This window comes from Macrobrachium rosenbergii, chromosome 48 (assembly GCF_040412425.1).
Source record: "Macrobrachium rosenbergii isolate ZJJX-2024 chromosome 48, ASM4041242v1, whole genome shotgun sequence".
Lineage (NCBI taxonomy): Eukaryota > Metazoa > Arthropoda > Malacostraca > Decapoda > Palaemonidae > Macrobrachium > Macrobrachium rosenbergii.
In genome coordinates this window covers 54,729,789-54,754,618 of record NC_089788.1, presented here as the reverse complement: position 1 = coordinate 54,754,618, position 24,830 = coordinate 54,729,789, and the positions used below count along the sequence as shown (strand labels likewise).

At 41.8% G+C, this 24,830-nt stretch overlaps 1 protein-coding gene across 1 annotated transcript in view; it reads left to right on the top strand.

Moving 5' to 3' along the window:
- The window catches only part of LOC136831409 (uncharacterized), a 109,530-nt gene that overhangs the window by 38,169 nt on the left and 46,531 nt on the right, over positions 1 to 24,830 (top strand). The window contains 3 exon segments of the mRNA XM_067091797.1: positions 2,342 to 2,542; positions 9,743 to 10,369; positions 11,205 to 11,469. Of these exon segments, the coding sequence (XP_066947898.1) occupies positions 2,342 to 2,542; positions 9,743 to 10,369; positions 11,205 to 11,469 (1,093 nt within the window).

The following is a 24,830-nucleotide window of genomic DNA, read 5'->3' as shown; positions in this document are numbered from 1 at the left end:
CCAAAGGGAATGGTTCCCCTAACTTCCTTTCCTTGTGGTAGATGTTCCTTGTCTTCTTCCATTCAGGAAAAACCTTATGAGAAGATTCCATCAAACCGCCACATGCTTCATCTGACCACATGGGGATTGTCATTGTCTGTTACGAGCTAAGGGCATTTCTAGCAATCCTGACGTCTAGACCCCATAGCACGGGGTGCACTGTAGGGATTACTAAAGGTTCTGTGCAGCATCTCTTCAGCCCCTAGCTGCAACCCCTTTCATTCCTTTTACTGTACCTCCCTTCATATCTTATCTTCCATCTTGCTATCCACCCTTTCCTAACAATTGTTTCATAGTGCAACTGCGAGGTTTACCTCCTGATACACCTTTCAAACCTGCCTACTCTCAATTTCCTTTCCAGCGCTGAATGACCTCATGGGTCCCAGTGCTTGGCCTTTGGCCTAAACTCTATATTCCATTCCTTAAGTCTAGAAGGCCCTCCACTGTTCGACTTGTGTATCAATAACAGTGGTCAGTTAATTGATCTTGGTGCTTGTCCAGAGTGATATCCAGCACTCTTTCACTAGATAGCCTGATTTAAGTCCTGCCAGTATCTCAGGTAGGCAAAGCTGTTTTCTGCCACAGCGATTGCATTCAGTTCTGCATCATTCTGACTGGAATATTGCTTACGATTCAAAGTTTGAAGAGGTTTTCTATCTTTTGTGCTGGAAATTTCAATCTTTGTATCATGGTTTACAATGAAATTTAGACGATCCTCCAGATTTTAAGATAACCTCAGTCTGAGCCTTTTGATAAGGCATCACTTAGAACTTTGGAGGGAAAGTGTGTTAGTGAGCTTCAAGCGCTTTCATGTATGTGGGCTTTGTTCTAGTGGCAACCTCTCTTTCTTTCATTGCTTAGAGAAAAGTTATAGAGGTGAAAGCCTTTCTCAGATTTGTGAGTGCCTAATTTAACTGCTTTGGTAAGCAGTGCTGTTGTATGTCCAGTTAGAACTCCTAGGGGTTTATATTAGTGAGCTTCAAGCCCTCTCTTGTATGTGGGCTTTATTCTAGTGGCAACCTTTCTTTTCTTTCATTGCGTAGAGGAAAGATTAGAATTGAAAGCCCTTCCCAGATTTTGACAGTGCTTAAGTTAACTGCTTTGGTGGGCAAGGAAGAAGTAGCTGTTTTCTGTCCAGTTAGAACTGTAAGTGTTTACATGGACAGACATAACCTTTCGGAGCAGGAGTTAAGTATTTATCTGTTGTGTTAGGAGACCAAACGCTACTATGTACAAGAATGCTTAAGTTAATGCACACACAGTTGATTCCTGAGCTTTTACCATTTTTTAAAATAATCCTCATGGCTTCCGTACCATAAGCACGTCTTTATTTCCTTTAAAACCTCTCGCTAGAGAAGGTTATCATGCAGCTCAAGGGAAATGTAACTGTTGTTAACTCATATTATCTACAAAGTGTTCAAATGTAGCATGAGGTGCAAAGCTCTTAATCCTATCGTTGCGGTGGGGACGCTTTCTCCTGAACCAAACATGATAGTGTCCTTGCTTTCTAGCTTATTGTTAGTTGTTAGGAAATCGTGCTATTGAATTTTGGGAGCATGAAGGTACACGTTGGTGTATAGGAGCGTACCTTCATATATTAAGGTGGTTGTTGTCTTTAGGTTTGGACTGTTGGTCATGGGCTTTTGACTCAGGCACAGGAGTCACTAGTACTCTATAAGACAGAGTCCTATTTTCCCAGTGAGGATCATCTGACAAGTCTCACTACAAGGGCCTTATACCCTGTTGTAGTTCCAACGTTTGGCGACAGTCCTAGCCAGCAAGGCTCACATAACAGGCAGGAATGTTGAGAAGATTTCTCTTGGCTGAACATTGTTTTTCTGTCTGCACTAACCCACCATCCTCATTCAATGTGGTAGTCAGCTAACTTTAACAGTAGGTAAGATTCATTCCAAATAATGATAATTTTCATGATAAAATTAATTATTTGATACTTACCTACTGTTAAAGTGGAAATCCACCCAGCCTTCCCACATCTTAGTGGGTGTCATCAAGAATTCTGACAAGAACGTAAACATTCCCGTGCCACGTGGTGGGAAACAGTTGGGTAAAGAGACAGTCCTAGCAGGTCAGCCAAGCCTTATTATTTTCTTTTGTATGCCAATCGCACCTAATGGCACAAAGATATAAGCTAACTTTAACAGTAGGTAAGTATCCAAATAAATAATTTTATCACAAAAATTATTATTTTGAAAGGCTTGGCAGCTAATAAAAACAGTCGTAAGGGAGTCAGTCATGATTAAATAGTTTAATTCTGTAACTGAAATTGCTTTCTTTGTGACAGGAGCTTGTAGATGATCCCAGATCAAGGAAAGCTCAATTTATGATGACGCATCTCATGTCAGAACATCGTGCAGCTCTTTCCCACCGATTAAGTCAACAAAGGTTCAAAACAACAGAAGTCATACCAGATGATGAGCTTCAGTTGTTGAATAGTTTGGAATCATCTCAGCTAAATTCATTCCCATCAGATGTTGTCCAACAGGTATGTTCAGTGATGGGATATAGCAATGTTCTGGCTTTATTTATGTCTTCACAATTTCTTCCTGACTTATATAACCTTTTTTTTATCATAACTTTACTTGTACAAAAACTTTGTCATTATTGAAATGAATTTGTTCACACACAAAATACAAACTGTTGGCCTTTACATAAGGAATATGCTTCAGCACATCTGGAAACAGCCATGTAACTTTTAAACAAGGTAGTTGGGTAGTTAACTACCATCAGACTGGCAGGAGTCCGCCCGCCCAGACTGTAAGCATTCACTTTGCTTTCGGCCACTGTGCAATGAGGTGCTGTGTTCCTGCTCTCTGCCCTGCTTGCCGTTTCGCTGTTTTTTTCCCAGTGGGATCTTTCTTTTGTCGTTTTGGATATATTTTCTTGCGTGTGTATTTGTGATATTGAGATGCAAACCTACAAAGCATCCAAGCCCGAGCAGGAGGGTGGTGCCCAGCATGTATGGCCTGGTACTGCTTCTAGACCATGTACGCATTACCACTCCCCAGTTGATGTTGACCCTTATGTCCTTGCACTAGTTGTAGGAGCTATGACTATCAGGACTCTATGTGTGACAAGTGTTGGCTCTGGTCTCCTGTGCAGTGGGTGAAGTTTTCACAGATGAGGAAATACAAGAAGGAGGCTTCTAAGGCGTCGTCCAGGGGTAATACGTTTCCGGTGACACTGTTGGTTGCCAGCCCTTCTTCCTCTTTCCTTCCTCCTGAAAAGCTTCCCCATCTTGCTGTCATTCCATTAGGAGTGATCTCCCTGTCGTTGTCCTCGCTTTGTCAAGTGGAAGTCGGCATTGGGGGCCGGGTGATCAGGACAACCTCTGCTCGGTGGTCTCCGTTTACTGAGAAGGGGAGATTTCCCCTGCAAAGTGAGATGAGACTGCTGCCCCTAACCCAACCTTTTCTTCTTCAGGACAGGCTGAAGAACTCAGGGAGACGTGGCTCTCTCTAGGCCTCTCAGGCATTCCATCTGTGCAGGGCCTTTTGAGCCACCTGAGATCTTTTCAAGCCTTGGTGATGCTGCCAGTGACTCATGCAGCCGTAATGGCCACCACTATGTCAGTTACGATGACAGCTTTCGCCAAAACTACAACCAGTGTGACAACCCATGCTCCACCCCTGACTACCTCGGCTGTTGTTGATCATGTGTCTGCATGCCCCTGCACAAGCTTACCAGATGGTAACCCCTCCTTCTGCTGTGTCTGTTGCCACTGTGCCTGCTGCTCCTCCCTCCATTGGTGACCAGCTTCTGCAGGCACTCCTGAAGAAAATTACCCAGAAGAAGAAGTTGAAGAAGAGTTGCAAGGTGTTGCTGTTGTTGTCTTCTCCTTCGTCATCTACCGCCTCTTCACCTTCTTCTGAAGCTCCTCATCGGAAGAAGAAGGAGGTTGCTCCCCCCCCCCCAAGAAGTCCTGTCGTGGGACTTCCAAGGGGGGAGACAGGGGGATCTCTTGTTGGCTCTCCCTGGTCTATGAACTCAGGGCCATATTGCAGGTCTCACCAACCCCACGATTTGGGAGCATTGATTACGCGAGTCACTCCAACCTGCGCACTCAAAACCAGTTCCGGGAAGTTACCTTCCAAGGCTGGAGTAGTGCCTACCTTTTCATGGGTCTCTTCGGACACTCAGGTAAAGAAAACTACTGTTGATCAATCTATTCGTGATTCAGGAGCTTTGGGTGCTCGGACCTCCAAGCAGGACCAAATCACTCCAGGTATTCGGGTTTTGCCGAAACCTTGAGTAACCTCTGCCAGCACTGGGGAGTCTGCTCCACAATCTGGGACAGGCACTACTATAGGGAAGGTGACTTATGCATGCAGGTGCTTCTTCACCTTCACCCCTGCCAGTGCTCGCCCGAATACTCGGCCAGGGTCCCGTCCAGGTGTTTCCGACTCGAGGGTCCGAGCACCCGGAGAAGCTTTGAAGAGGTCCCCCACACAGTCTTCTTCCCATCAGGAGGCCACGCCCTCAAAGAAGACTGGAGCAGGTCTGGAGGACAGCCCAAGTTCACACCCAGGAGTACATGATCGCTCTCCCTTGGTCAGCCCCCGCATGCGTTCACACAAACAGGTCTACTCACTGTGTTCTGGATGCATAACCCTAAGGCCTGGATCACCAAAGTTCTTACAGAGTACTGGTTCCATCAAAGCTTCATCCCTCAAGTTAGGCAATACCTGAACGACTTGGGCATGGAGTTCAAGGTGTTGCTGATTATGGATGATGCTGGTGGCCACCCTCTCGATCTTTATTACAAGGGAGTCCAGCTTGAGTTCCTCCCTCCCAACACCACCTCTCTCCTCCAGCCTATGGACCAGGGCGTGATCTTCCCTTCAAGGCACTCTATACTGGGAACTCCCTCCAGCACCTTGTGAATGCAATGGACAATGACAGTGAATTTATGCTGAAAGACTACTGGCTTAAATTCACGATTTGTCACATGTCTGACCTTCATCAACCGATCACTGAATGACATGAAGAAGGAGACCCTGAACGCGTACCAGAACAAGTTGTGGCCGGAGTGTGTTCATGATTACAGGGGCTTCTCTCGTGAAGAAATTCAATATTTGGCCATTAATAAGGCTGTCCAGTTGGCGAGGATTCTAGGTGGAGAAGGCTTCGAGGACATCACCGAGGATGAAATCGGCACCCTCATTGATGCCCACTCTGACCCCCTGACAGACCAGGATTTGGAAGGCCTGACAAAGTCTGCCAGTGAGGAAGAAGATACGCCAGGTTCAGGGGAGGAGCAGGAGGAAGAGGAGGGCAGCCTGACTTTGCAACGTCTGTCCCACGTTAAGAGAATGGTCAAGGATACGCAGGAGTATGTTTCAACATGGGATCCTTATATGGAGCACTCCTTAAAGTTTTCAAACATCCTTGATTTAGCATTGGAGCCCTATAATCAAGCCCTCACCACCATGAAAAAGCAGCAACAGCAGCTGCCTATGACCTTGTTCATCAAACGGACAAAGGCCCCTCCAAAGCTTCCCAATCACCCGAAGTAGTGCCTCTCGAATCGCCTGAAGTAGTGCCTCCCGAAGCGCCTCCTGAAGGTGAAGAGGCACCCTCAGATGAGTTGTCACTCCTCTGCTTTGCTGTGCAGTGATATCTTCATCATCATTCATCGGACTGCACAGCTAATTCATCATCATCATCTTTAATCAGCATTCATCACTGGTGAGTACCCGTATGATTTACGTATGTAGTAATCTTAATATATACGTAGTATAAAATTGTTTTAAATGTGCATACTTTTTAAAAAATTTTTGTCTCTCTTTTTGTGAATTACGTAAAAATACCAATGGTTCCCCTCTAAAAGAAAACAGGACGGCTTGTAACTGTATGAAAGAAAATGTGCCTGGCTGAATACGTAGGGGGGACTGGATTATTTTCACCTACAGCTGTAAGCCATACAGTACGTACATATATTTGTAACAATAAAATGTTTACAATGGCTTGGAAATTATATTGACCCTTAAACGCCAACTGGACGTATTGTGTGACTAAAATTGTCTGTCGGGTGACGAGTGGACGTACCGTACGTCGACTACAAAAAATTTCAACCTTCGGTCAACTTTGACTCGACCGAAATGGTCGAAAAACACAATTGTAAGCTAAGACTCTTACATTCTAGTAATATTCAATCATTTACCTTCATTTTGCAACAAATTGGAAGTCTATAGAACAATATTTCGATTTATGGTGAATTTTTGAAAAAAACTTTCCTTACGTCCGTGCGGTAACTCGGCCGAAAATTTCAGAAATTCTTTCGTCTTTTTGTCGTAATTTTTGCACCGTTTTATATTAGCCGTTACATAAAGTTTTATATATGAAAATGTGTGCAATTTCATGTAAAATACAACAAAAAACAATCCATGGTTGTAGCTTTTATCAGTTTTGAAATATTTTCATATAAATCATGATAAGTGCCAAAATTTCAACCTTTGGTCAACTTTAACTCGACTGAAATGGTCGAAAAACGCAATTGTAAGCTAAAACTCTTACATTCTAGTAATATTCAATCATTTACCTTCATTTTGCAACAAACTGGAAGTCTGTAGCACAATATTTCGATTTATGGTGAATTTTTGAAAAAACTTTTCCTTACGTCTGCGCGCAGTAACTCGGCCGAACATCTCAGAAATTCTTTCGTCGCTTTATCATAATGTTTGCACCGTTTTATATTAGTCGTTACATAAAGTTTTATATATGAAAATGTGTGCAGTTTCATGTAGAATACAACAAAACATACGTCATGGTTGTAGCTTTTATCAGTTTTGAAATATTTTCATATAAATCACGATAAGTGCCAAAATTTCAACCTTTGGTCAACTTTGACTCAACCGAAATGGTCGAAAAATGCAATTGTAAGCTAAAACTCTTACATTCTAGTAATATTCAATCATTTACCATCATTTTGCAACAAATTGGAGGTCTCTAGCACAATATTTCAATTTATGGTGAATTTTTGAAAAAGAAAACTTTCCTTATGTCCGCGCGCGGTAACTCGGCCGAACATCTCAGAAATTCTTTCGTCACTTTGTCGTAATGTTTGCACCGTTTTATATTAGTCGTTACATAAGGTTTTAAATATGAAAATGTGTGCAATTTCATGTAGAATACAACCAAAAATAACTCATGGTTGTAGCTTTTATCAGTTTTGAAATATTTTCATATAAATCACGATAAGTGCCAAAATTTCAACCTTCGGTCAACTTTGACTCGACCGAAATGGTCGAAAAACGCAATTGTAAGCTAAAACTCTTAACATTCTAGTAAAATTTAATCATTTACCTTCATTTTGCAACAAACTGGAAGTCTGTAGCACAATATTTCGATTTATGGTGAATTTTTTTAAAAAACTTTTTCCTTACGTCTGCACAGTAACTTGGCTGAACATCTCAGAAATTCTTTCGTCACTTTGTCGTAATCTTTACATCGTTTTATATTAGTCGTTACATAAAGTTTTATATATGAAAATGTGCGCAATTTCATGTAGAATACAACCAAAAATAACTCATGGTTGTAGCTTTTATCAATTTTGAAATATTTTCATATAAATCACGATAAATAGAAGAAATTCGACCTTCGGTCACGTTTAACTCGACCGAAATGGTAGAAAACTGCAATTGTAAGCTAAAACACTTACAGTCTAGTAATATTCAATCAATTACCTTCATTTTGCAACAAACTGGAAGTCTCTAGCACAATATTTCAATTTATGGTGAATTTTTTAAAAAAACTTTTTTTACGTCCATGCGTTACAAATTCATGCATCATTTTGTGATAATATTTTCTCTGTGTTGCTTTGATCATTTTACAATTTGTTATATACCAAAATCATCGCAATTTAGTGTACAATACAATGAAAAAAAATGAACTTATTAGCTTTAACCGTTTTGCTCACAGCGCGATTTGTTTACAATTATATATGAAATTTTTTTTTGCGCTATCAATATATTTCAATATTTATATATGATAATGATATTTTTTCATTTCTAATGGTTGCATACTAAACTTCAGGCAATGATAAAAAAAGGAGCCAAAAATGAACTCTTAATCTTAAAAACTAAGCGTGCTTGGATTTTTTTAAAAAATCTTTTTTTCCGCTTCGGCGCTAACTCCTGAACGCCGCCAGCATACGGGAGACACTTTTGTAAATAGAGGCTCGGCGTTTAAGGGTTAATAATATCATTTCAAAGATTAACACAGTAATAAGGTAATAGTTTAATGTATATTTGATGTAGGCTGGTATTTTTAGGCATACTCTGGTGTTTGACCTTTCATGGTAGACAGTTATAAGTGTTTTTAGAGGGGGGGGGTTCTAAGAATTCGCAGATTTTAGCTATTCGCGGGGGTGGGGGAGGGTCTGGAACACATCCCCCGCGAGTACGGGCGGTTTAAGTTAAGTATACCTTAGTTTTACCAGACCACTGAGTTGATTAACAGCTCTCCTAGGGCTGGCCCGAAGGATTAGACTTATTTTACGTGGCTAAGAACCAATTGGTTACTTAGCAACGGGACCTACACCTTATTGTGGAATCCGAACCACATTATAGTGAGAAATGAATTTCTATTACCAGAAATAAATTCCTCTAACTCTTCATCAGCCGGCGGCGGGAATTGAACTCCGGCCCATCGAATGACGGTCTGAAGCTCAACCGACTCGGCCAACAAAGGGCTTAGTACGGGGGGTTTACTGTATATACTACGTTATTACTGAAAATGTATTTTTAATTCCAAATTACTCTTTTACCTAAATCACTAACTCTTTTGAGATATGACATTACACTACATATGGTATTTCAACAATTACTATTATGACACATAATACATTATAACTAGAATAGTAAATATATCAAAATCATGGAATGATATATATATTACAAGGCAATATCATGAAACTTCCGACATACAGATTCATCCTAGCCCTTTTCCAAATGATGTTGTATACTCCGATTCATTTGAAAAGGTCCAGAAGTCTGACAGTTGAACATGCAGTTCTACACTCCGTTCAACGTGTCTGAGGCACAGTACTCTTCCTTGACTTACTCAACCAGGAAGAGGACCCAGGTGTGGGGAACTACCAGTTGGTTCAGAGACCCACTCAGATTCCTCCCTCCAAGGAAGTAAGTCCTCCTTGTGTAAAGACCGACGGTTTGTATTTTGTGTAGGAACAAGTGACAGAATTTCAAATTAATTTGTATTTTTCCTAACTATACAAACCTGAGGTCTTTACAGTTTATATTCCCAGCTCAGGCCACCCCTCATTCTGATACCCGGGCTGAAAGGCAAAGTGAATGCTTACCATCCAAGTGCGCTGGACTCCTGCCAGTTGGACGGTAGTTAACTACCTAACCGCCTTGTTTAAAAGTTCAGCAGCCGTTTTCAGCTGCGCTGAAGCATACTCCTTATGTAAAGACCTCAGGTTTGTATAGTTAGGAAAAATACAAATTTCTCTGAAAATTTGTCGTTTTACTAGAGTAGCGAATTCCAGTTGTGCACTCGACTGCAGTTCTTGTGCAAGAATTGGAATATTAGGAGTTGATTGCTTGGCTATTTTACACCATGACCACAGTTGTTGTAGGTCAGTGAAGTCGTGATCATTTTCATTAAACAAATTTTAAATAACTTTTAAAAAATATATATATTTTTTTTTTTTTTTACTTCATAGGTGCGTGAAATATTGGCAATGGAGCAGAGTGGTGATGGAAGCACATGGGAAGAAGTGTCACTCTCAGTCAATGATCTCCTGAATGCTGATTCAGATCCAGACTTGGACTGTCAGATCATTTCCCCACCTCCTCGTGACCCAACCTCTACTATCACAATCCATGATTCTGATTCAGAAATGGAGGAAGTTTTGCAGAATGAAGAAGTCAGGGAACATGATGATGATGAGGTGGAAGAGGAAGAGGGAGAGGAAGAAGATGATGATGATGATGAGGAGGAGGATGAAGAAGTTGAAGATGAGGAAGAGCCAGAAGAAGTACCTGAAGTACCCGATGTGTGCTCAGCTGTAAAGAGCACCATCACAAAAATGGAAGCTTCTACTCCTGATGCAAAAGCAAGTGAGCCATCCTTAGATATTATGCCTCCTGTTCCTGTGGAGGTGTCTTTATGTGTAATGGATCCTATTGGTGCTGTACCAAGCAGTAGCCGTGAAATGGCAGAACAAGTAGCAGATAAAATCAACATGATGAGCCCTACACCAGTAGCTGTGAGTCCTCAAAGGCCACCAGTGCCAGAGGTCCCTGTTCCTGGCCCTAGTTCCATACTCATCAATCCAGGTGGACTCAAGGTATTTACAGAATCATTCCTTGGTATTGTTTTCAGGGTGTTGCTTTTATGTTTTACAAATAATCTAAATGAAGACTTTCATTGAAGCTAGGTTTTGAAAGTTTCTTTAGTTTCATAATTTGATGCACGTGTAATTTCAAGGTAAACGTTTTTTAATGCTTTTAATCTTTTGTATTATATGTTTGCAGTTGGAATCCAAAAGAAATTTAACTAGATAATTCGGGAAATGTAATGTTTCAATAATGATTCAATCCTTTATTTGCAGTAAATGCCAGTTCAGAGATTCAGTTTTCAACAATTAAAGTAGTAGTGGCATTGTGGCTAGTGGGTTACAAGCTATTATCATTGAATGGTTAACCCCTTGCCTTGTGTGTATTCATTGATTTCTTTGAGAATAAATTTAAATTGCTTTCATTTTAACTGCCTGTACTAGGCTAATTTATTGTTATTGACATCATCACAGCAGCAAGTGGAATATATTTTAAATGATTTTCCTGGTTACTCTGGATATAGTGTTTTATGTAGTTTGTCATTAAGGAAAATTTTATGGCTTTAAACTGGAAAGGTATGTAATTTTACTAAATTCAGAGCTCTTTTAAACCATATGGAGTGATTTGTATTAATAGCCTAGTTTAACTATTTTATTTTAAATTGGCTTTGCATCATGATTGCGCTCCGCCTTATCACTGTCAACTATGAGAAGTGCATATGCAGTAACAACCAAACCCCAATAGTCCACATTGGGATTTTTTATGCTAAATTTAATCTTTTATAAAATGCAATCATTTTCCAAAATGTAGAACTATTTATAATTATTTGTTAATAAATTCTTTTAGGTTAAGGAAGAACGACCATCTCCTGTTAGTGAGTGTGGGCTTTGCATGCACAATCCACGAACACCTCATACCTCGGAATGTATATACCCTTTTGGTGTGGCTCCTCCATCACCAGTAGCATTGATGCCAGGGCCACCACGGCCTTTAGGAACAACTCCTCCACAAAGACCAGTGCCACACCTTCCATCATCTGCTCCACAACCACCAACAGTTCCATTAGCAACATCACTTTACCAGAGATCTATCAAACAAGAAAAGCTTGATGGTATGTTGCCAGGCAATGTTATTGTGTTGTGAACTTGGGTAACATCCTCTATTATACATGTAGTTTTACTTATTTAACAAATATAGATTTATCCAAAATGTATTTTGTTCTGCACCAAAGAATATAATACTAAAGGCTTTGTTAATCATCTAATGTGAATATTGAAGGAACCACTTACCATTATGAAAGAATTCAAGAAGTGATTTTTTGAGGTGAATCTTACCCTTTATCATTTATCTTTATCTGCGACTACTTGGCATAGGGTCAGCAAGTGTTAAAATTGAAACAGTTGTTAACAAACGCTCCCAATAGTTATTCCCCCACCCTTCGTAGGGTGGGGGTAAGACCGCAAATGTTTTGGTAGTTCATTCTACTCTTGTCAATGAATACAGCTGGTGCTCTGAATTTTGGTTTGTTTTTAATTGTTATTGAATTGGGTCGTCTAGACTTAAGTTTGTTTTTTCATTATGGATTCTTCTCAATCCTCCTTATCAAAATCTCTTAAGAGTTTAATGGCTGGGCTTCCAGCTCACTGAAGCTTTGTTTGTTAGAAAAAATACAATTTGTTAGAAAAAATACAAATTACTTTAAAAAATTTATTGTATTTTGCAAGGCAAGTTGTTGCAAGACCAGATTGGTTTATTGAAGTACGATACACACGAATTATTCACTGATTATGGTGGGGTAACTTGTGATTCAGACAACTGTTGTAATCATTACAGGGAATGGTCTTTTCACGAGATAGAGAGGATGGTAAAGTATCATATTAGAAGAGAGAATAGATTTAGCAAGCGAATATAAAGAGAACAGCTAGTCTTAAATGTAAATCTTCCTTAGAGGTAACTTCTAATCAAGAGATAGATAGGTCTATTGATGCTTCTTCTCTAATAGATTTACATCCTTCCACACCCACTAAGTCATCTCAGGATAGTAGAAATTCAATGCAGTCTGATATGATTCTGTAAAATCTAGGATTGAATTTTATGTAACAAGCTTGAACCTTTTGCATCTAATGTATCTAGTGCATTGGCAGGTACAGTGTCCCCTCATTCCATTTGCAACTCCATGGACACAGCCTTGCCTGTCCCACCAGCTCCACCTGTCAACAGGCCTGGTATTCCTGGGGTTCCCAAACAGGGACTAACATCTGAGGGTATTCATGGACTGTGCCCTGTCTCCTGCCTTTGCTTCTCGGTCCTCAATGGACAAAAGCAGATTGTGCTCACCTAAAGACATTCATGGTAGGGTGAAAAGGTCTATGCTTTTGAATCCATTGTCCCAAGGTTATTATAGTGATTCGTCCGAGCCAGGTAACCGACCACGTTCAGCTCTGAGCTAAGCCACTGCGCCTTCAGCCACCTCGAGTCCAGACTCCTTAGGTAGGCATTCAGGTAGCAGGCATTTGCACCTAGACTCCCTTTCTGTTGACGAAAGTCCAAGTTTTTATTTCATCAAGGCCACAGGTATGTCCACTTCAAAGGATTTTGCCGGTTTTATGGGCTGTCTTTCTGAAGCAAAGAATAAGTGTGTCAGATATTCGCGTTTGCCTGTGAGGCCACGGAAGCGTCGAGTCCATGTGAGCTTCCTCATGTGCCTTCGTCGAGGCTGTGCAGTGTGTATTCTAGGCCGCAGGAAGCTTCATCCGCACGCTACCTCAGCAAGTCCAAGGGAAGAGTCGGCGAATCCTCAAGAGACAGTAGACCTTGGAATTTCTTCGGGATCACAGTTAGTGTCAATGACCTGTAAGTTTTTGAGTAGTAAGAGGAGTGAGGAGTTAAGTGCACGCGAACGTATTCACCTCAGATAAGGAAAAGGAGCACTTAGAATCAGTTACCTGAGGTTTTAAGGAACTGGTTCAGTTGTGTCTGGAATATCCACAGTTCTTTTCAGTGGAGCATTCTAATACTGCTCGCTCTCTAAGAGCTTCAGGGTGGGATCTGATTATTTGCCTCTCCCTTCCTGTAGGCTATCAGATTCTGTACATGGGAGATTTGACTCTATTGCTAAGGCTTTGCCTAAGAAGATCTCTAAAGGATCCTCTCTTTTGTCTCCCTTCCTTCATGCTAGGAAGTCACTAGTGTATCGGACAGGGGAGTTTCTCCCCTTTTCTCCTGTTCCAGCAGTGGATGGTGCTTTTTTGTCCATGATTTTTCCAACTAAGAAAGATGCTACAGTATTGTGTCAGGCAGGTTTCATTTCTCTATTCTAGAGACTGAGAATATGTATAAGAGCTTGACTAATGCTATCGAAGCTATGTCATTCGGTGAAATTATACTGAACACAGTTGAACAGTGTTTCAAGGAGTTTGATGAACTTCTTCCACCTTTGGCCAGGGATCTTTTTGTTAATGTCTTAGTATTTTTTGCTTCCCTAGACAAGGTTCTTTCAGTCTCTGCCCTTAGTGAACAGTCTTTAATTTCAGCACATCCTTTTGGGAAGATTAATGACGAAAAACCTTCTGCGTCTTTAGCTGCAGAGACTGAGAAGGCAGAGAATAGGTCTTTTATCCATCAGTCCCAAGCCTCTAAAGTGAAGTCTCCTGCATCTTCCTCGTTTTCTTTTAAACGTCCTTCGGGCAGTGCTACCTCCTTTATGAGGTCTTCCTTTCCAAGTGCACGAAGGAGGAAAGTATCCTTTCGCCAGCAAAGTTCCAGATACCGTTCCGCAAAGGGAAGGAAGATCATCTCCTCTTATAACAAGAATCCAAAGGCTGATGAAAAACAGCTTCTTGAGCCCTCAGGTACCTGTGTGGGTCAGGTTAGGCCTCTTTGTCAAGTGTGGGAACACTTAGGGGTAGACACTTGGGTAGCGAAAGTACTTTTGGAAGGCTTATTGCATTCCTTTTAGAAGTTCGCCGCCTCTATCAAACCAGCCCATGGTCTTTTGGTCATACAAAGGCAACCTAGAGAAGAGAAGGTCTTGAGTGAGTCAGAAGTCTCCTCTCTGTTAGAGAAGGTAGCTATAGAGGAAATACCCGGCTATGTCACCAGGTTTTTACAACAGGCTATTCCTAGTTCCAAAGGCAGTGGGAGGTTGGAGGCCTTTCTTGGATGTATCCAAGCTCAGCCTCTATGTCCAACTGTCCCCTTTTTCCATGGAGTTGGCCTCCACAGTCTTAGCTGCCTTGGAGAAAGGGGCATGGATGTTTACAGTGGACATGAAAGGTGCATACTGTCATGTCCCCATTCACCAACGTTCAAGAAAGTTCCTATGCTTTGTCATTGGGGGAAAAACATACCAATTTCATGCTCTTTGTTTCGCACCAAGTTCCACGCCTTACGTTTTCACCAGGGTCTTATCCCCCTTCGCAAAACGGCTTCACTTACTAGGAGTTAAGATACTTTTGTACGTGGACGATTGGATTATTATTGCGAAGTCCAGGGAAGAACCATCTCAAAGTTTGATATATCTGGGCGTGATGATAGATTCTGTTCTTCTCAAGGTTTTTCCAACACGTACTTGAGTAGACAATCTCTTGACAATCACAAGCGAATTCGCCTCCTCAGGAAGCATGCCTGCCTAGTGCTGGCTGTCTCTGTTAGGTACGTGTCTTCTCTAGAGAAGAGTCCCAGGTGCTCGATTACAAATGAGACCATTTTAGTTGCACATGGGGAGGCTCTGGTACAGAGAGTCACAGCCAGTCCACAAGTTAGTGGCCTGGAACCCAGATCTGTTCCCTTACCTTCGTTGGTGGATATCCAAAGAAATACTGCTTGCATGGAAGTCTCTAGAATCCCCAAAAGTAATTTCTGTCTTCTCGGAGAACTCAACATCTCTGTTGTAACTAAGAAGAGGGGCCACGAAGTCAGAAACGTTAGTAGCCATCGCCTTGGATTTACTCCTCGGGCCGGAGGAGAGGAACATTGTCCTAATGCCCCAGTTTGTACCTGATCGATTGAATGTTCTGGCGGACATGCTAAGTTGTCCTGGACAGGTACAGTCATACCCCGAACTTAAATGAGGTTAGGTTCCAGACCCCCTCGTGCAAGGCGAATTTCCGCGTAAGTTTGGCACAGTCTCAAAAAAGGCTAATAAATTCTTATATGTAGAGTTTAAACAAAATTTGACCCCAATCATGCTCCCAAAGTATTAAACTAACTTTTAAATTAAATTAAAGGTACTGTAATTTCATTTAAAAGTTAGCTTAATACATTACCCTTAAGAAGAAATAAATGGTTGACATAAGAATATAGGAGAGTGTGAAGATTAGTATACTATTTCTATCTCTCTCCCTATTCCACCAATCTATTTTTTAGAAGTGTTCTCAACCTCGTCTTTAAAAACTTCTTTATTCTGTCTCTTTCTCTTTGTTCTGAAATGCTCTATGTCTCTATGTTTTAGAATGGTGCATTTACAGTTTGTAGATGGTACAGGTAAAATTAGATCAATTTTAAATTATCTACTGTACAAGTAAAGACATAAAGAGAAACAGTAATATGTAGGTTGCGCTAACTACGAACGAGGGGGAGAGAGAGAGAGAGAGATATATATAACAGGTGTCCTTACTTAAGAGAGTTGAATTTTTTATGAATTATTACAGACACAGAGAGAGAGAGAGAGAATTTATTACCTTTATTATTTAATCTTATTTAATTTACATATAAAAGCTTGAAAACTTATAAATTACATGAGAAATTAAACAAACACTTTCTCAGTATTCGCAAATGTTTGCATGTCTGTGAAAAACTCATGTATGACAATTAGGTTTCAATGAAAAGTTCGAGTCTGTGAATTCACGCAACTGGAAATCGCTCAAATTTGGGGTATTACTGTACTCTCCCACAAATGGACATTAAACCAGACTGTGTGCAAAGCAATTTGGAGAGATTTTGGCCAACCTCCCATCGATCTCTTCGCAATGAAGATGACTCATCATCTCCAGTTATACGTCTCACCAGTTCCAAACCCCCAATCCTGGGCAATAGACACTATGGCTTTAGATCGGGCAAACTTATTTGTTTATGCATTCCCTCTGTTTCCACGGTTGAAGGAAGTGCTCAAGAAACTGAGGAAATCCCAGAGCACCACCATGATTCTAATCGCACCATGGTGGCCAAGTAGGCGTTGGTTAACAGGCCTTCTAGAAATGTTGATAGAAGTTCCCAGACAATTACATTTTTGGACAAATCTACTTTGGCAGACAGGGACAGGGAGACTGCATGGAAATATGGACATGCTTCATCTAACTGCTTGGAAACTGTCAACAAGCTCCTCAGAGCTAGGGACTTTTCAGTCTTCCAGGGACTCTATCCTTATTGCAAGGAGAAAGTCCACTTATATATTATATCGGAAACAGTGGGAGCTATATAGATCATGGTGAAAGTCCATGGGCATTTCATGTCTTTGCACCAATATTGATGATGTAATCAAGTTCTGCGATTCTTAAGATATGCTAAGGGTTTGTCCGTTGCCTTCATCAAGGGCTATAAATCCATGCTGGCTTCTGTTTTAAGGCATACTGGATTGGGTATTTCAAACGATGTTGACTTAAGTTAAGCTGTTCACTCATTTCAATTGGAAATGCTGAAGGTTATGCAGAAACCTCTTTTATGGAACCTAGAGGCCCTCTGTTTGAGCCCCTGAGAGAGGCTTCTTTCAAGGCTCTTTCTTTGAAAACCTTCTTTCTGGTGGCTTTGGCTTTGGCCAAAAGAATAAGTGAATTACAAGTGATATCATTGTTAATAGGGTTTTCACATACTGGAGCAGAATTATCTTTTCTGGCTTCCTTTTGTGCCAAGAATGGTGGTAATGCCAAAGCTTTTCCTAGAGTTTTCTCTATCTCTTTGCTAGAAACTCTAATTCATGAGGAAGGAGAGCTGTTTTTTTGCCCTTTTAGGGCTCTGAAGTATTATAAGTCTTGTCTTAAACCTGTAATGAAACAGTGTAGAAACCTATTTTGGTCAGTCAGGAAGCCTGAGGTTCTTATGTCTAAGAATGCCATAGCTTTCTTGATCAAGTCCTTAATTCTGGAAGCACATCATGCAGTGTCTCCAGAGGTTTGTTCTCTTCAGAAGGTGAAACCACACGACGTCAGAGCAACGGTTACATCTATTAGTTTTCACCAGCACCTCTCTCTAGACCGTCTGGTTTTGGCAAGTACAGTGGAGGTGTATCTCTGTATTCGCTTCCAACTATTTGAGGTACGTAGAGATCCAGTACAAAGATCACCATACACTAACACCTCTGGTTTCAGCAGGGGAGATTATCTTCTAGTCTTCCCTTTAAGTGTTACAAACAGATTAAGGTTCTCTCTAGCTACCTCCTTCCTGTGTAAAGAACTGTATGTGATGAGTTCATACATGTAGTTTACTCCATTTTATTTAGTTAGATCATTTTGTATACTGTAGTTGCCCTTGCTTTGTTTTTTCTTGGATGAGGGCAAACAATTTTTTTTTTTGTAGAGTAAGTTATGTTATTTTATGTTGCAGAGCCATTGCTCCTCATTAGAGAAAGCTGCCATGAGCTAATTAAGTACCACTTTTCTTCCAAATTGGGCTTCTTGTTTTTGGGTGTGAGGTGCCACATCAACTCGATTAGGTATGCAGTAACTCTTGAGGGATCATGGTTTAGTTGTGGTTGTAGCTCCCAGCAGCTCTGCAGGCCTAAGGCACAGGGGCCAATAAATTGCCATTCTACATTGCACGTCATCAACCAATGGCCACATTTGGGGTTCACATTCCACCTCCTAAGACAGTGGACCTCACTTGATGACGATCCTTATCTGACAAGTACTAGCCATTGGATCATACTGTCGACCCCCACCATTTGCGGACTCGCCTATTCGCGGATTTTTATGTGGAACCTATCTATAAATTATTCGTGGGAAACTTGCCTATTCACGGTTTGTTTCGTAGAGCAATATTCTGTATTTTTGTATAAGTGACTTACCAAGTAATTACATAGCCTGTAGTTTCCTTGCACAGCAGCTTAAATGAAAAATTCGTTGGTAACGCCTCAAAGTATAGTGCAGGTGACTGGTCCCGCCCACTAACGGGAATACCAGAACTACTAGCAGACAACCTCATTCTGTTTCTGCTGGCGCTCGAGTCAACACCGAGTGTCGATGTCAACTTTTTAAAATTTGTTGGTCGGAGACCAGATTTCAGTGATGTATTATCGCAGATTTCAAGTAACCTTCAAACCTGCTGCTTTCAGATCAGAATTTTATTGTTCGTTTTTAAGATCTGATTCAAATTTATCATATTTTGCTACATTAGCGAATCCACATCAAATTGTTTAACTACTGGTAGCGTAGTTTACCATGCTACCACCTTTACCAGTTAACGTAATAAAACCTAAACATTGTGTTCGATACCAAACCAATATTTATGGTAATGAAATACTTGCCTGCAAGTCTCAGTGTTTGTTAGGATTTGAGACATGTCTGTATGATAATACTTCAACTATTGTCGGTAAAGGTTAAGTTTCTTTTTCCGAATAGCATAATAACATAAATAATGTGTTCACTACCCAGCCAACATTTTTGGTAGTGTATACATATCTGACAGTCTCAAATAATATTTGATAGGATTTGAGATATGTCTGTATGATGGTACTCAGTGTACTTGTGACTGTGTGGGTAAAGGTTTACTTTCCTATTCCAAGTAGCATGAAACACATAAAATATTGCGTTTGCTACCTCGTTTGCCAATTAGCATTAACAAAATGTAATACAGTATTGCATTCCCTACCAAACCAATTTTTTCAGTATTAAAACGCATATCGACAAGTCTCAAATGTTATATAGTAATTGAGAGATGCCTGTATGATGGTACTGGCTACTTCTAACTATGTTCGGTAAAGGTTAACTTTCTTTTTCCTATTAGTGTAATAAGACGTAAGCATTGCGTTCTCTACTGAACTGATTTTCAGTAATGAAATACTTATCTGCAAGCCTCAACTTATGTTTGTTAGGAGTCGAGATATGTCTATATGATGGTTGTCTGGGTACTTCTAGCATTTGTCGGTAAAGAATTAATTGAATATCTTCTTATTACACTTTCCTTTGCAGAGAACTGAAAAAGTGTAAGGGCAGAACATATTAACCCTTAAACGCCGAGCCTCTATTTACAAAAACGTCTCCCGTATGCCGGCGGCGTTCGGGAGTTAGCGCCGAAGCGGAACAAAGTTTTTTTCAAAAAATCACAGCACGCTTAGTTTTTAAGATTAAGAGTTCATTTTTGGCTCATTTTTTGTCATTGCCTGAAGTTTAGTATGCAACCATCAGAAATGGAAAAAAATATCATTATCATATATAAATATTGAAATATATGACAGCGCAAAAAAATTTTTTCATATATAATTTTATACAAATCGCGCTGTGAGCAAAACAGTTAAAGCTAACGAGTTATTTTGTTTTTCTTTGTATTATACACTAAATTGCGATGATTTTGGTATATAACAAATTGTAAAACGATCAAAGCAACACAGAGAAAATATTATCACAAAATGATGCATGAATTCGTAACGCACAGACGTAAAAAAATGTTTTTTTCAAAAATTCACCATAAATCGAAATATAGTGCTAGAGACTTCCCGTTTGTTGCAAAATGAAGGTAAATGATTGAATATTACTAGACTGTAAGTGTTTTAGCTTACAATTGCAGTTTTCGACCATTTCGATCGAGTTAAAGTTGACAAAGTCGAATTTTTTCTAATTATTGTGATTTATATGAAAATATTTCAAAACTGATAAAAGCTACAACCATGAGTTATTTTCTGTTGTATTGTACATGAAATTGCGCACATTTTCATATATAAAACTTTATGTAACGACTAATATAAAACTGTGCAAATATTACGACAACGTGACGAAAGAATTTCTGAGATGCTTGGCTGAGTTACCGCGCAGACGTAAGGAAAATGTTTTTTTCAAAAATTCACCATAAATCGAAATATTGTGCTAGAGACTTCCAATTTATTGCAAAATGAAGGTAAACGATTGAATATTACTAGAATGTAAGAGTTTTAGCTTACAATTGCATTTTTTTTACCATTTTGGTTGAGTTAAAGTTGACCGAAGGTTGAAATTTTGGCAGTTATCGTGATTTATGTGAAAATATTTCAAAACTGGTAAAAGCTACAACCATGAGCTATTTTCTCTTGTATTCTACATGAAATTGCGCACATTTTCATATATAAAAGTTTATGTAACAACTAATGTAAAACGATGCAAACATTACGACAATGTGACGAAAGATTTTGTACATGCAACTTACCTGTCAGATATATACTTAGCTATAGTCTCCGACGTTCCGACAGAATTTCAAAATCGCGCACACGCACAGGTAGGTCAGGTGATCTACCATAACCGCCGCTGGGTGGCGGGAATAGGAACCATTCCGTTTTCTAATCAGATTTTCTCTGTCGCTGGTTCCGCAACATCTGTTGTTGGTTCCTCCTGCTTTGATTTTCGTTTTTCGCTTGCTGAGGATCTGTTTTGGCCTGATTTTGGTGACGTATTGGATCTTTGGTTTGGCATACGCTATTGTGGACTGTTTTTTGGATTTGCTTTTGGATTGTTCATTAAGATGTCTGATGTTAATGTTTCGCCTGTGTTCCGTGTGTGTGCTAGGCAAGAGTGTAAGGTGAGGTTGCCGAAAGCTTCGGTAGACCCTCACACTGTATGTATGAGGTGTAGGGGGAATGATTGTTCTTCGGACAATAGGTGCAAGGAGTGTGAGAAATTGTCTGATCAAGAATGGAAGGTTTTGACTTCTTATTTGAAGAAGCTTGAAAAGGATAGAGTTGGGAAGGCTTCCTCCAGAAGCTCGAGTAGGTCTCGCTCTGCTGAGCACGAAGTAGAGATTAACACAGTAGACTCTCCTAATCCTTTGGTTTCAGCCCCTTCTCCCTTCATCGAACCTGTGGATTCGTCCTCTGAAATGGCTGCGATGAAAGCGGAACTTCTTCAGTATGAAATCGCAACTGCGCATGGCGATGAAGGAAGGTAAGAGTGACAGTGATATGTGCAGTGTCCCCAGTGTAGTGGAGGGGGCGTCTGATCGGCTCCGCATTGCTCCTAGGCCTAGACCTCTTCCAAACTCCCAGGACCAGTGGAGGAGGAATGTCGAAAGCCGCAGGGGAGGATGTAGAGCATCCCCAACGATCAGGCGCCCTTCGGCAGATCCTGTAGTTGCGTCCCAGGCTGCCTTGGATCGCCATAGAAAAGGCATCCTGAAGAAGTGTTTCTCATCGCCTGACGCGTCTTCTCCGAGGCGTGGTTGGAGTTCGGCTGAGGAATCGCGCCCTCTGAAGAGATCCTGGAAGGCTCCTAGAGTAGAGCTTTTGGACTCGAGCCCTGAGCGCTTCCCGGAGGATTCTCCTATATTAGTCAGGAAGAGAGCTCGTAGATCCCCCTCCTCCTCTCCAACAGGAGTTAAGGATTCGACGAAGAAGATTTTGATCGGCCTCCAGGAGCAGTTATCGGCACTTGTTGGATCTCTTGCTAAGGATACCTCGTCTCGTAGGAAGGATGACTTTCTTCCTGTTAAGAGTTCCAGGAAGCTCTCTTCTTCAACTCGTCGCTCTTCTCCTGCCAAGCTTCCTTCTACTAGCAAGTTTTCTTCGTCTCGTAGACGCTCTTCGCCGAGCAGGCGCCCGTCTCCCAGCAGGCGCACTTCTTCCAGGCGCTCATCATCGGAGGGAAGCGCCTCTCCTTCCAGGCGCACTTCGCCTCGCAGTACTTCTCCTTTGGACAGGTGCTCGTTGTCTTCCAAGCTCCCTCCTTCCGGCAGACACCGCTCTCCTGCCAAGCGCCCTCGCTTTAGGGCCTCCTCTCCTGGAAGGCTCTCATCAGTGGACAGGACCCCCTCTCCTGTCAGGCGCCCGTCCGGTGTCAGGCGCCATTCTCCTGGTAGGCGCTCTTTGTTGGACAGGAGTGCTTCTCCATCCAGGCTCGCTTCTCCTGATAGGCGCTCTTCTTCTTTTAAGCCTTCCTCTCCGCCTGCTGCTTTGGAGGAAGTATCAGAGGAGGAATCTCCTAAGGACGCTGGAGTTCGGATTACAAACGGTTGGCTTTGGTTCTGATTCAGGAGTTTGAGATTCTCTTTGTCATGCTGCCCTCCTTCTCCGGGATCTTTGTGGGACAGCACCAAGTCAGCTAGACCCTCTTCGTTCGTCAAGATGCGCCCCACGATTTTGATGAGGAAAGCCTTTAAAGGAGTCGGAGAATGGATGCAATCTAAGAAGGATGCAAGCAAGACGGTTTTCTCTTTCCCCCTTTGAAACTTTTGGGAAAGTCAGAATGTGGTATGAGACCAAGGAGCCTATGGGGTTGGGGCTCCCCACATCAGCTGACGAGATTTTTCTAATCTGGTAGACTCCTCCAGGAGACTTTCTCTTTCTTCAGCGAAGGCGACTTGGGAATGAGCGAAATGGACCATCTCCTCAAGGGTCTTTTAGAGTTGTGGAGGTATTCAACTTTATGGATTGGTCTCTTGAGCTTTGGCCAACAGGACTCGGGACCCCGAATTCCTGTGTATGGATGACTTCGTGAGTGTTTTGTCTTGTTTGGACAAAGCAGTGAGGGACGGTTCTGCGGAAGTCGCTGCCTTATTCGGAGCTGGTATACTCAAGAAGAGGTCAGTATTCAGCTCTTTCCTCACGGTCTGTGTCTCCTCTTCAGAGATCCTCTCTTCTGTTTGCTCCTCTTTCTCCCCACCTTTTCCTCAAAATTTGGTGAAGGAGATTTCTCGCTCTTTATCTGAAAAGGCGACACAGGATCTTTGGCCCAGTCATCGAAGAGGATCAGACCTGCTGTCCCTTTCGCCAAGAAGGAGAAGGCTCCTTTCAGGAGCCCTTTCGAGGTGGTCCTTCGTCTAGATCCTCCTTTAGAAGCAAAAGACCCGAGAGAAGAGGAAGGTCTTCCTCTCGTCCGATCAAAAGGACCAAGTGAGGAACGAGTACTCCAGACGACAGTGGGTGCCAGACTGTTACAATTCGCCGAGGTCAGGGCACAGAGAGGGGCGGACGACTGGTCCCTCTCCATTCTAAGAAGAGGCTACCTTATCCCCTTCAGGGAAAGTCCTCCTTTAACATCAACTCCCAGGGAGTTATCCGCCAGCTACAGGGATCCCGTCAAGAACCAGGCTCTTCTTCTAGCAGTAGAACAGATGCTAGAAAAGGAAGCAATAGAACCGGTTCAAGACCTCCATTCCCCGGGGTTTTACAATCGTCTTTTTCTGGTTCCGAAATCCTCGGGGGGTTGGAGACCGGTTCTGGATGTAAGCGCCCTGAATTTCTTCGTGATCAAGACGAAGTTCAAGATGGAAACTACCTCTTCGGTTCTTGCAGCTCTTCGTCCAGGGGATTGGATGGTCTCCTGGACCTGCAGGACGCTTTACTTCCACATTCCCATTCATCCCTCGTCAAGAAAATTCCTGAGGTTCGTGATTCGGGGAAAAGTTTTTCAATTCAGGTCCCTGTGCTTTGGTCTTTCGACGGCCCCACAAGTGTTCACGGGCATCTTAAGGAATGTGGCACGCTGGCTTCACTTAGAGGGAGTGAGGATATCAATGTATCTCGACGATTGGCTGATCCGAGCTCAATCAAAGGAAAGTTGTCTGGAGTACTTGTCGATCACCCTAAATCTGACACAGTCCCTTGGACTATTAGTAAATCTACAGAAATCCCAGGTTGTTCCACAGCAGAGCATTGTTTACCTGGGGATTCTGATGGATTCTCGGGATTTTCTAGCCTTTCCATCCCAGGAGAGAATAGATCGCTGCATAGAAAAGGTGACAGTCTTTCTAAGGAGAGAACATTGTTCGGCGAGGGAGTGGATGAGTCTGCTGGGGACCATTTCCTCGCTGGAACAGTTCGTCTCCTTGGGAAAACTTCATCTGAGACCCCTTCAGTTCTATCTAAAGGAGAGATGGGACCAGAAGTCTCAGGACTTAGCAACTTTGTTCCTAATTTCGGACAAGGTAAAAGAGGATCTCAACTGGTGGTTAGACCTCGAAAATTAAACAAAGGACTGTCTCTTCAGTTACTGAGCCCTACTCTAGTGTTGTTCTCAGACACCTCGGAGTCGGGATGGGGGCAACACTAGGGTCGAGAGAAGTGTCAGGCACCTGGGAAGGAGACCAGGTGAACTGGCACATCAACAAGAAAGAGCTGACAGCGGTACATTTGGCTCTCATCGAGTTCGAGTTCCTAGTCTCAGGACAAGTAGTCCAAGTGAACTCAGACAACACTACTGCCCTGGCTTATATAAGAAAACAGGGAGGAACACACTCCTTCTTCCTTTACGAAACGGCAAAAACGTTGCTGTTATGGGCTCAGGAGAGGAAGATCAGACTCCTCACCAGATTTGTACAGGGAGAAAGGAATGTGAGGGCCGACCTTCTCAGCAGGAAGGA